Source organism: Ctenopharyngodon idella, chromosome 9, assembly GCF_019924925.1.
Source record: "Ctenopharyngodon idella isolate HZGC_01 chromosome 9, HZGC01, whole genome shotgun sequence".
In the NCBI taxonomy this organism is placed as follows: Eukaryota; Metazoa; Chordata; class Actinopteri; order Cypriniformes; family Xenocyprididae; genus Ctenopharyngodon; species Ctenopharyngodon idella.
The window spans coordinates 34,615,802-34,628,770 of record NC_067228.1 but is presented as its reverse complement, the minus strand read 5'-3'; the positions used below and the strand labels follow the sequence as shown (position 1 = coordinate 34,628,770).

At 38.7% G+C, this 12,969-nt stretch overlaps 1 protein-coding gene across 1 annotated transcript; it reads right to left on the bottom strand.

Moving 5' to 3' along the window:
* Positions 1 to 404: 404 nt before the first annotated feature.
* Positions 405 to 12,328, bottom strand: LOC127519181 (ras-related protein Rap-2a). Its single transcript, XM_051906714.1, has 2 exons — positions 11,440 to 12,328; positions 405 to 4,981 (listed from the first exon to the last, which is right to left on the bottom strand). The coding sequence occupies exons 1-2, from the start codon at positions 11,751 to 11,753 to the stop codon at positions 4,744 to 4,746; spliced, it is 552 nt and encodes a 183-aa protein (XP_051762674.1). The 5' UTR covers positions 11,754 to 12,328; the 3' UTR covers positions 405 to 4,743.
* Between the last annotated feature and the right edge of the window lie 641 nt (positions 12,329 to 12,969).

Genomic DNA, 12,969 nt, shown 5'->3' with positions numbered 1-12,969 from the left:
ACTCCGTGAAGCTCCCGCCACAGTTTCTGTGCTAATATTAGTATCAGTGGAAGTTTGGAACTCTTCTTCAGTGAAATCAGCAGAACGTTGACGACTTGCGCCTCAACAGTCGGTGACCGGTTTACTTTATGACTTTACGTGGTCTTCCACTTCATGGGTAAGTTGCTACTGTTCCTAAATGCTTCCACTTTCCAATAATGCCACTTACAGTTGACCGTGGAATATCTATCAGCGATGAAATTTCACTGACTTATATCACAGTGCCACACTTGAATTCACTGAGCTCTTCAGAATGACTCATTTTTTCAAAAAAAATTACACTTTCATCCATATATGTTTGGACTGTGTGTGTGTGTGTGTGTGTATTAAAACATGGGGAAAAAAACAGAAACTGCACTGCAATATGTGAGTGTCGGATGCACTTTATTTAGGTGCCAAACAAACAAACAAAACAAACAAAAAAGTGTCACCATTCAGTCATTCAGAAGAGTTGAGCACATGTCCACATAAAAAAATATAAAATCAATACTGACTCAGAGCTCTCTATTCAAAGACATACACTCAGACACACACACACCATCCATCCATCCATCTCCGTAATCTCTATATGTTCAGCCTTGAGATCGAAGCTCAAGCCCAGCCAGGAGGAGGGAGCCAAGAAAAACCGGCAACCTCTGTACAAATGTATACACAGTCAATCAATAACCATAATCATCAATAAGCCATACAACCACAGCAGAATAAGGAGAATGAGTGCAGAAAGAGGCTGAGACGCTGAAGAGACGAGTGAGAAAGTGGTGGTAAAATAGAGAGAGACAGAAAAAGAGACGCGTCCTACAGTGCCATATGTGATACTCAGAGTCAAAACAGACTTTCACTAAATTAGCAAAAGTTGAGTGTGTCCAGATGTGTCAAACATCCCCCACCCATATGACCCGTCCAATCGGTGACCGGGACTTATGCTGCATTCCATTCAATTCTGGGAGTTGACATTCCTACTGGAAAAAGTGCAATAGAAAGTCTCTTGAAGTTGGATTTCTAGCTTGGAAACTCACGATTGAGTGGTCAGCAAGATTTACACAGATAAACATTCAACATTTAAGCAAATAAAATGCATCAAGGAGACAAAAAGTCCAACACTGCATGATAAAACATGTTTATCAAACACATAAAACAAGATAAATGACTCTTTCTGTGTTGATTCCCACTTCGAACACTTGTTAGTGTTGTAAAGCATAGTGTATTCTCCCCAGTTTGGTTGCTAAAAAAAAGTTCACAATTGTTCCACTGCAAAGCTAACAGAGTTGTCATTTTGTGTGCTTACGTCATCTTCTGAACATCTTTGAATGGAAGCAGCATAAAGACAACAGCTCTGTTCCACAACCTGCTGAGCCGCCTTACAGTTCACCTACACAGACAGACAACCTCATCAGGGACTGATCTGGAACTTTCTATGTAGATATTAGATGAACCTGATTTCACCAAGTACAGCATGATCCTGGATCAACATTCCAAACAACCAATCAGATTTGATCGACAAGTTTACAGTTTGTGTCATGTTTAGGCTCACAACCAGGGTTATGTGCTTCTACATCAGTTATTCACCTATCATTTCCCTCTGATTTTAGGGATAAGTTATGGGTAGGGTTAGGTTTAAGTGTAGGGATTGGTATTTTCAGACAAGTATGTTGTTCCAGGATCAACAAAACATGTTGATTCAGGAACGTCTTACTTGGCGAAATCATGGTGACTGTAGACATTAACACTGGGTGGCTGAACGATTTGGGAGTAAAAAAAAAAAAATCTATTTGTGATTTTTTTGTTAACAGAAAACACAAAGCGCTGTAAGAAATGTCACTGTGTGTCACTGTGTGTCGGCAGAGCGCATTCTCATTTAAACAAGAATATTCACATGCTCAGTCTGACAACAACTTAATTAAAAAAATAACGTCTTTCCGTTAATTTCATTTAAATAAACGAATATTCGCTTTTATGAGCCCAAATATTCAAATACAGCAGTGGTGTGTGGTGGTCACAGACAAGACACGAAGATGTACCTTTAATTTCCCCAAGCTGATTGCTCACTAAAAACCTCCAGTCATCAAGTTTTCAGGCCATTTCAAGTTTGATTTTGATGTGACAATGTGGTGAAAGGGCTGAGTTGTTTACTTACTTTTTAATTAGTCTTCCCATTAACACTATCATTGTCTTCATTCAGGCTGATGAGAACATGCACAAAAACAAGAGGCGGGATTTATCGCACAAACCAATCATAACTGATCATCCAATCAACGCGTGATGGAAGCATTGTCTCCTCTCACGTGACTTTCCCCCACTCATTCTCAATTACCCCACACTAAACCCAACACACGCTTCACTTTAGGGGGTCTGTTTAAAGTCAACGGAGGCAGAGGAGGCAAATCTCCCGCTGTAACTTCACCTGCGGGTGTCGCTGTTGGACACTGTTACTTTATAAAAACGAGTGGCCTTTACACTTTTTAATGTCACATTTTGTAATATTTGCTTTTGTTTTGTTTTTTTTTGTTTGTTTTTTTAATATCGATTCTTTTCTCATCCAGTTTTTTTTTTTTGAAAGACACCACCTCCCTTGCCTCCTCAGAGGAAACACCCCTAGAATACAGTATTTTTGAAAAATGCCCATCCCCAATTTCGAATAATTGTTCAGTCCTTCTGTGCACCACAAATACTGCTGCTTATGTGAAGCTCACACACTTGAATTTGGAGTGTTTGACATTAGCATGTTGCTAAGCTAATAAACATGATACTCTACTTGTGTGTGCAATGCATAAAAATACATAGAACACACATATTACAAAAAATAAGTATATTTAGAATCTCATCCACGGTCTTGGAAGATTTTTTTCATATAGTAGAGCTCATTCACAATGCATTCTGGGAATGCAAGGGGGACATGCTTTTATGTTGCCTTATCGTGCATTCAAGTTAAGACGGAAATATCACATTTACGAGTTCAACGCACATGAACACCACAATATTGGAAATGCCAGTGGGAAACTCAAGATTTTCTTAGAGCCCCGAGTTGACGGTGTGTCAGTGAGAAACATTGCAGAATACCACAATACTTACAGGTATTTAGCAGTGACATTGTCAGGCCTTTTTATCAAAGTCCCTTTAAAACAAGTCATTTCACTCGGTGGCCATCTTTGAAACGCCTCTTGGGCATGCAAGTGAAGCTCCTATCTCTTTGAATGGGGAAACATCAAATTCTCCAAAGCTGTTTGCCAAGCTTTCGATTAAATTTCATATTTGAAATCACCAGTGAAATCTGACAACAGCTGTCTCATACATTTTGTTTCTAAACGCTCGAATCATGACAAAAAAACAAAAAAAAACAAAAAAAAAACAGTATTTTCCAGGCTCGATCAAGCTAATGCGCATGCGCAATCCTGTCATTTCGTCTGACTGTTTCTATAGGAACCGGAGCTTCTAACGGACGCTGCAGTGACGCGATGACTTTACCAATCGGCGACTGGCTCTTATTTAGAAGGCGGGACTTATTCTGCCATATTGCGCGTTGCACTTTCTCCCATTCATAATAATACGAGTGACGCGTCTTGTGTTATTCTATAGTCTTTGTTTTTATTTACAACAAGCTAAGTTAATTGCCTGTTCAAAATATGATAGCATTGAAATATAATATAATATAATCTAATATGAAATGATAAAGTTTAAAGTGGCCACCTGATGCATATTGTTTATTCTTCGTTTTGGAGAAGTAGAGTTTATCTTGCTGTATTTTTGTGTAGTTAATTAAGAGAAGGTACACTGCCATCTTGCTCCAACGAAAGTGACTTGAACCACCGGACGTAGTAAACACAAACTTCCCAGGAGGACTTGAACGCACCATCAAGCGTAAAGTATACTTCAGTTTTGCATTTGCATGCCACCGAAAGCAAAGTATACTCCATTCGATCACTCGATACACGCGCACTAAAAGTTTTGACTGATAAAAATGTCCTTGTACTCTGTCTATTGTTGTTGTCATCTCCAGTAGTTTGTTTATCCCTTTCTTTTCGACTGTGAAACAATGGGACAAAGTCAGTGTCGCCATCTTGTGAAAAAACTAATTAGTGCAAAGAAACTGTGTGAGCCGAGCGTACGGAGTAACACGGTTAGAAAAATCAAGCTGTGCGTGTAAAGTACGCATGTACAATGCTGATGGTGAAATCTACGTCACGTAAACTGTACGCATACACAAGTATGCATAAAAACCGAAGAATACTTTGGGCTTCAACATTCTGTCTAGGTAGGCATCTAACTAGGTTTTGGAACAAAGCTGTTTTTCTACCTCTGTATGAAACAGAAGATTTTGATGATGATTTTAAGGGATCTATTTCCTTAATCAATGGACAATAAGAAAGTCATCATTAAATTATTATATGGCTATATGAAGCATATGGCTAAGAACACTCTTATTCTCTCTCTCTCTCTGACCTGGTGACAAATTCAGATAAAATCATCAATACCATAAGACCAAGAACGTAAAAGTCCAACTCATCTCCACTGAAGGATCCTGCTCAGACAGGAAGCGTGAAACCTAAGGCAAGTGCTCTTCCTGTGGTTGAGTCAGTCAGAATTTAAAGTGACAAAAATCCTCAAAGTTACTGTCAGTCTGTAGATAGAGAATGACGGAAAACTGTTGACACTAGAAGGTCCATCAAAGCTACTGTAATGTGAGTTGTGTGTGTGAGTGTTGGGGGGTTATTGTATATTGCAGGAGGAGCAGCACGGATCGTCTTTATCCGGCTGTGCCGCGTAGTCCATCTGCCGTACGATCTCAGCAAAGAGTTCGTCCACCATGGTCTTGCTCTTGGCGGAGGTCTCGATGAACGGACAGCCCCACTCCTCCGCCAGCGCCTGCCCCTCCCTCACAGACACCTCCCGCTCGCTCTCCAGATCCACCTTATTCCCCACCAGGATCACAGGGACCTTCTCATACCTGCAAAACACATAGACCGTCTCTATCAGAACCCTCAAACAGTATAAATGCCAAACAAGTGGACACATCTCCTGTGAAAAAGAAGTACACTTCAGTGTACCCATGAACATGAGCTTATTTTGAAACATGTTTATATTTGGGTTCATAAAAAAACGAATATTCAATTATTCCTTTATTTAAAAGATGTTTAACAAGAAAGATGTTACTTTTTAATTATTAAAGGGATAGTTCACCCAAAAATGAAAATTATCCCATGATTTACTCACCCTCAAGCCATCCTAGGTGTATATGACTATCTTCTTTCAGACGAACACAATCATTATATTGTGAGTTATATTATAAAATATTCTGGCTCTTCCAAGCTTTATAATGGTAGTGAATGGCGCTCCTGATTTTGAAGTCACAAAAAGCGCATCCATCCATCATAAAAGATATCCATACGGCTCCAGGGAGTTAATAAGTGAAGCGATGGGTTTTTATAAGAAAAATATCCATATTTAAATCTTAATAAACTAAAATAACTAGTTTCTGGCAGATGGCCTACACAAGTCAATTTACGCCAAAAGAGTAATCTTTGACCTGACACGTGACGCAATGACAAATGTGGAAGCACAGAGGATAGAACAAAACAGAACACCAATCATGAATTAGACATCTAAAACGAGAAATTTTAAAGAGAAATGTCTCGAAATGTCTTCGATATAAGAGGAGCTTGAGTTTGTTGACATCATAACTCCAGCGAGTCACGTCTGAACTCTCACATTACATTGTTCAGCTTTCCCCTCAAGGCAAAAGTCTTTACCCACAACCACTAACCGTGCAGCGGGGCTGAGGAAGGTGGGGTTACTGAAGCCATGCCCCTTACAAACACTCCTTGTTATTAGCAAACCACAAATGATATCAGTTTAAAAGTACTTCCAGAACGACAGCCTATACTGGCCTTTGATTCTCACCAGTTGTGGGTCAGGACCAAAAAAAAAAAAACAGGGGTCACATGTCTGTACGGATGGGCTAAACCTGTTTTTACATTTTCTGAAGAAAATGTGAGTGTCGCTTGACTGTGAAAAACTGGCTTGGATGTTGTGGGTTGTACCCAGGGCGTTGCTATGTGGTTATATACTAGCCCAAGTCAAAAAAGCCAAGCTCCAAATCTCCACAATATTCTGGTCTGTAAATATCATGCTGGTTTTATCATCCAACAAGCAAATTCAACTAATAGCACACTTCTCATCAACAACAAGCGGCATTATCTGAAGCATCACTGATGTTTGTAGTTAGTGCGGGATGAGTTACATGCCAAGTTTACTTGGTCTGCTTAAGGATAATAACATTTACACTTGCTTCTTAGAATCATTTGTTTTAGTCATTCATTTCACTAAACCCTCAGAGACAAAACTCTCTCACTCGTCCTTCAACAAGAACAAACAGCGCTGCGGTGACAGACGTCTCTTACTCCCACTACCTCTCCCTCATTATGCATCGCTTTTACTGTGTGAAATATTTATGCCATTCAATTATTCAATATTTTCGGAGAGGCATCTGCGTGAGAGTGCAGATCTATATTATTTGCATGGGAATGTGTGCTCGAGATGATGTTGTTTGCAGATCTGTATAAATGTATTTCTAGTCCAGATGACTGGGTTCAGGGTGACTGTGAGGTTAGTGGGAGTGTGGAGTTACACAAGCGTTTCCCACCACTTATTAGGCATTTCTGCCTGGAAAAAAATTCCACCATTTTGGATTTTTTGAAAAAAAAAACAAAAAAAACTTTTTCACCCGATCGGAACCAAAACAGTGCAGAAAGATTCCCTGGAGATGGAATATCAATTATTGTTAAAATAAAAAAATGTAAATTTTGGTTCACGGTTGCTAAGGGGCACCAAAATGTTTCTTTTACTAAAATGGCTAAAACTCGTGAACGGAATGAGATATTATCACCAAACTTGGTACACATGTGTAAGAGCTCAATCTGAGGCCACAGTAAAAAAAAAAAAAAAACACAAAACACAAAAAAACAGAGTTTGGCCACTTGGTGGTGCTATAACAAGAAAAACAAACAAACATGAAAATAGCTATAACCACGCAACTGTTAGTCCAATTTAATTGAAAATCGGCATACAGTGTCTTGGTCCGAGGTGCCATGACTGTTTATGAAGACATTGGCGTATCTCAAAAAACATGGCCTCCATCGGCCAATAAAGTTTGAGCACCTATTAGACAAGATTAATGGAGGCCGATCAGAATGAAACTTGGTGGGCATGTTTGACTCATGGTTTGACTCATTGAACTTTACCCTTTGGAGAGCTGTAACAGGGTCATTTAGAAAATGGGCGTGGCAAAATATGCTCAAAAGCCTATAAATCCTAAACAAAAACTCTGAACTTCATGAAAATAGGTGAGCACATGTGACATATGATTCATTCCTTTTCACGCATGTGCTTAAAGGGCCTTAAAGTGCTTGAACCCCGATAATTGTTGCTTGCAGCTATATTTTTATTGTCTTTTCTTTTCTTCACTGATGGTCCCTGATAAGTAATGTTCCTATAGTTAATGGATTGCTTATGGATTTTTTTTTTTTTTTTTCTTTCATAATTGGGAACCAACCCTAAAGAATACTAATAAAATCCATAAAGAATCTACTAAGAATGTACAAGGAAATGTCCTATTTTTCAGTGGGATCTTAATTGATTCCAAAGTATAGTTCATTTTTTACGCGTATGCAAGGGTCAGCGTACAGTGCGTGTGACGCAAATGTCGTCATCTGGAGAGTACGCGTACTGTACGCACACCACTGGATCTTTGTAACTAATTTTTTTACTTTGTATGCATATGCACATTTAATTGTTTTTGCAGTAATTAGTTTATCCACAAGGTGGCAACCGTGCACTGGGGGCGTCGATTCACAATGTAGTCAAAGAAAAACTGCATAAACAGAACAGACTGGAAAGCATGCAAGCTACAGCGCAATGGAGGCCTACATAGACGAGAGACTGTGTGAAGAGGTTAGAAAGTACCCTCATTTGTACAACTCTAGCATGAAAGAACACAAAGATACAGGCGAGAGATTGCTCAAAACTGTGCATGTGTCGAACGCCTGTGTGTGTGTGTACGAGTCAAATTAAGTATACTTTCCGAGGCTGTGAGTTCAACTGTGCACGTACACTAGCGTACGCATAAAAAATGAAGTATACCCAGGGCTTTAGGGAATTATTATGTGATTCCATTAGAATCAGTTTCAAATTATGACAAAATTCCATTAGCAATCCTTTAGGATTTCTGACTAGGGCTCACATGTGTGTGTTTCACATGTGTGTGTGCTAATGTTTGTGACTGTGCAGTTTGCTCTGATGTCTGTATGTGTTTATGTACCCCTGCTGCAACTCAATACACCACAAACTTATTGTTTCTCACATTTTATAGCCTCTCACTGGCATTGAATGCATCAAGCAAGCACTGGTTTAAAAAATGTATTGTGTAGTCACATATTCTGCGTCACATTTAATCAAGACAATCTGAATAACAATTATTTTGTTTTTCAGAGCTAGTTACAACTGCTGCAATACATCCCAACCATTTGTAAATGTCCATGTGTGCTTCATCAGTAACATATCATCACAGACTTTCCTCCTACAGACCAAAAACCACCTCCAAAAACAAAAAAACAAGACAGATAAAACACATTTTATTGTTTATCTATGTAAAATGCATTTGTAAAAGCAAAATAAAGTTATTAGATTACTTTTCAGAAATAAAAAAAAACATTTTGCATTTTTTAATACACCCACCTCACTAAAGCAAATTTCTTATTTTCAGAAAAATATAAAATAAATGAACAAAAATAGTATTTTAGGGTGTTTCTCATGATTTTCTGACTCATCTGAAGCCTTACAGTTCTCTAGATTCTCCACTTAAAGTCCCTCTGTGGTGAAAATCAAGTTTTTAATGTTGTTTATATGTCTATGTGCAAATTCATCAGTCAACACCATTGCTGAGTATTTTCTCCTTAACACTGCAGTGATGTAAAGACAGTCTCAATCTAGGGCTGTGCGATATATGATGATATATCGTTACCACGAAATAAAATGTCTATCGTTAGAGATTTTGCTATGTCTTATATATCGTAGTATGTAAATATATTGCATTATTGATGCTTCAGAGTGATGAAATGCATGAATGAGAATATAAAGAGCGGGAAATGTTTGATGTTAAAAGAGAAACCTGCCTCTCTCAGAAAGCCATCGCGAATTAGAGACGTGCTCGATGTTAAAGTGTATTAAGCACAATAAGTAGGGGTGGGCGATATACTGGTAGACACGATTAGCCGGTAGAAATTTGTCAACTGGTAGAGATTTTGGACGATCGTCTCTGTCGCGTGAGGTTGCTATGCTGCGCGGTCACGAAAGCTTATAATTTGCATGAGTTTTTAAGCATTGCGGTCTAAAAACAAGTGGTTTTAAACCGTTTAAGTGCAATTAGCAGCGAAAGACAAATCATTTCAGCATATTCACGCGCTCTAAGAGACTGTTTCTCAGCGCCGTCTGAGACGCGCGACATGAAGCCGCTCCTCACAGAGCACGCGAGGACTGAACTGAGTGCTTTTTGACGCCTAATTGGGCTTGAACGGTTAAATACACATACCTATGTGACCACGTATTTGCAAGTAAACAGAGCCCTTTATGTCTTAAGTGAAAGTACTGTTGAGAAAGACAAGGCTCGAGTTAATGGATCGGCGCAGTCAGTCTTAAAGGGACAGCATCCAAATTTACCTGCTGTCATTAATGCTAATCAAAAAACAAAAGAGAGAAAATCTCTCACTGCTTGCTTTTGTAACTTTAATAAGAATAAATGTATATTTAATTTACACAGTAAACACTATGCATTGTTTTTTATACCTTATATTATAATATATACTATATTTTATACATTTTCTAACGCTTGACGTTTTTTCATGATGGTCCATTTCGTCTGTCTTTGTTCTATTGTAGTTTGTCTTCTTTGCTCTTTCTTTATCACAGTTTGTTTGTCTTCAGTAAGCTTGAGAGTTTTTTAGGCTAGTATTAATTTTTTAAATTATATTGAAATTGATGATAATTATGAAATTTCAATGATATGGAAAATTTTGATATCAAAAATCGTATTTAAAGCAAAAATAACTATATCATGATATATATCATTATCGTGATATAAAATTACTCATATCGTATTTATTACGATGTTGTGATGAACTATATGCCTTCCTGAGTTGAACAAAGTGTTTGTAAGGATACTGATACTTAGAAGGCAGCTGTCTGACTCTGAGATGGTGAACGGGAACATGATTTGTGTAACATTAGCAACACATTATTAGCTGTTTGATAACAGTCAAACAAAAGGCATATTAATTACTGTTATGTGTCTGATGTTTTAAAGAGTGATACCATTGTGCAGCGTTTACCTCAGTATTTGACCAAGTGGATCTCCGAGCTTGTGCAGTTGAGTGGAGGCGGGGCTAATTAGCATATTCATAGGTCCGCGTATTATAAATGAGCCAAGGGTGTAGAGTTACATTCAAGCTATTTTAAGGCATGAAGAAATTTCTCTCACAGGAAAAAAATTTTTTAAAAATGTAATTTTGGTGATCAATACGGAGCCCCGGACATGACAATGCAGGAAAAAAAATATAAGGCTAAATCGTGTGCATGATTTACTGATTCGTTCCCTCGATTTACTAAAACGTGTGCACGATTTACTGTTTCGTTCCCTTGATTTATGCATGATTTATAAATCGAGGGAACGAAATAGTAAATCGTGCGCACGATTTAATTTTTTTTCTTGCATGTCATGTGCGGGGCTCCGTAGATCAAAGATGAGTTTTAAGGGATAAAATTATTGACTACAGGGGGACTTTAAGTGTTATTAGGGGAGGGATTTTCTCATTCTAGAAGGCGTCTGATTGGACAAATAAAAATCACGCCCCTGAGTGCGAGATGAATCATCAGTATTTTAACCTGTTTTCCCAGAACTGAAAGACTTCAAACATGTATCTACTAAAAGCTATTATTGTCAACACTGAGTACACATGCATTTACATTTCTCAAAGCTCACATACATGTACTAAAAGCCACAACACTGCTATTTTAAATTTCAAACACTTTCTATAACATCATAAACTGTGATTTGTTTGTGTATGTGTCACTAAATCATTTTAACGTTAGCTAAACACATGAGACCAGCATATAGCCTATCTGTGAAGTGCATCGCATCACTTGTACATGAATCTTTCATGCAGACATGAAACACTTAAATGCGGCACATCACGGCTCGAGCAACAGGCCTGTGAAGGCCCAACAACACTCGAGAAGAGATCACACTATACAACATACAACATATTTTAATGTCATTTTCACCGTATGCTCTTTGGGAAAGAAATGCCATGTCATCAAAAGCAAAGCTCCGATACATTAATGGGTCTCTCTCACCTCTTGACTCGGATGATCTGGTCTCTCATGGGTTTGATGTCCTGAAAGCTCTGCTGGTTGACCAGACTGTAGACCAGAATGAAGCCCTGCCCGTTTTTGATGTACAGGTCCCGCATGGACGCGAACTGCTCCGTGCCCGCCGTGTCCAGGATCTCCAGCACCGACGGCGACGAGTCCACCTCGATCTCCTTACGGTAGAAATCCTCGATGGTCGGGTCGTACTTCTCAATAAACGTCCCGGTGACGAACTGCACGGTGAGGGCGGATTTACCGACCCCGCCGCTCCCGAGGACCACCACTTTATACTCACGCATCTCTGAACAGATTGAACAATCAAAATAAACTCACACGGCACTGATGTTCATGTTTAGGGCGTTTAAACGAGCCTGTCCGCGGACACGAGCGCGCCTCGCACAAAGACAAGCTTCCCGCAGCAGCGCTTCATGATCACGGAGCACCGGCGGCCCACACGCGCCTATAATTCACAACGGGGGACGGTTGAACAGAGGCTATCACCAATAACTTGTGCTTTTCATCTGCTCAGCTCACCATCCTATAGAAGTAAACGAAGACTGCATGGAGAAACCCAGCAGACTGCCTCCGGTAACGGCGGATTGAAACACGGTCCGTTAAAATCAGATCATTTGAAGCGCATATTCGTGTTTCCCATCTGTGTGTGCTCTCTCCGGTCTTCATTAATACTCTAGCACACCGCCATGCTCACGGGTGGGGATCCTCCGCTCCGCCGCCCCACTCTTTAGAAGTCCGACTCATTTCAGCGAACCGAACAGTTCGCTCGAACGAACCGGTTAAAGAACGACTCACTGATTCTTTTACATTATGACGTAATTAGGTCATCACCTGGTCCTTGAATTCTGTCCCACACCGTAAAATCTAGTAAATAATAAATAAATAAATAATAACGCATAAGTTTTGAATTATTATAATAACTCATAAATTGTGAGAATAGCCTAACAAATGTATTAAGATCAATGATCTTATCATTCTTACAGACTGAAGGTTTCTTTGTTTACCTCTTTGTACTTTTCCACCCTTCACTTTGCTTTGCTTTGTATTTCAAATGCAGTGCTGTTTATTCTTGGCAATAAATAATAATAATAATAATAATAATATAAAAATATAGGTATTTAAAGGTGGCACTGCTTTAATATAGGCTAGTTTACACATTTCCTCAAAAAAAAAAAGATTTTTAAGATACTGCGTATATATCCAACAAGCTCCCAAATTGCTACTTTTGCTCAGTGCAAAATGCTAATATATTCATTCATTTTTGGGAGAATTGGGGTTATCTCCTTTTATAAAATGTAATTTAAAGTTTTCCCTGAAAAATATAGGCTTTTTATCTTTCTGACAGTAATGCTGTTGAAGTTAATTTCTTTGTTTTGCGTTCCCATTTTTATTCATAATTACTCAACACTTTGACTAGATTTGATGTCTTTCTTGCTGAAAATTCCCATATAAAATCTCTTAAACGCAACATAAGCACATTTTCAATTAAGTCTTATTAAT

What these genes read in the sequence shown, in the direction of transcription:
- LOC127519181 (XM_051906714.1), bottom strand. Translation starts at nt 11,753, where the DNA reads ATGCGTGAGTATAAAGTGGTGGTCCTCGGGAGCGGCGGGGTCGGTAAA. An exon ending in CAGATCATCCGAGTCAAGAG is followed by an intron (nt 4,982 to 11,439) that starts GTGAGAGAGACC and finishes TGTGTTTTGCAG; the next exon opens with GTATGAGAAGGTCCCTGTGA.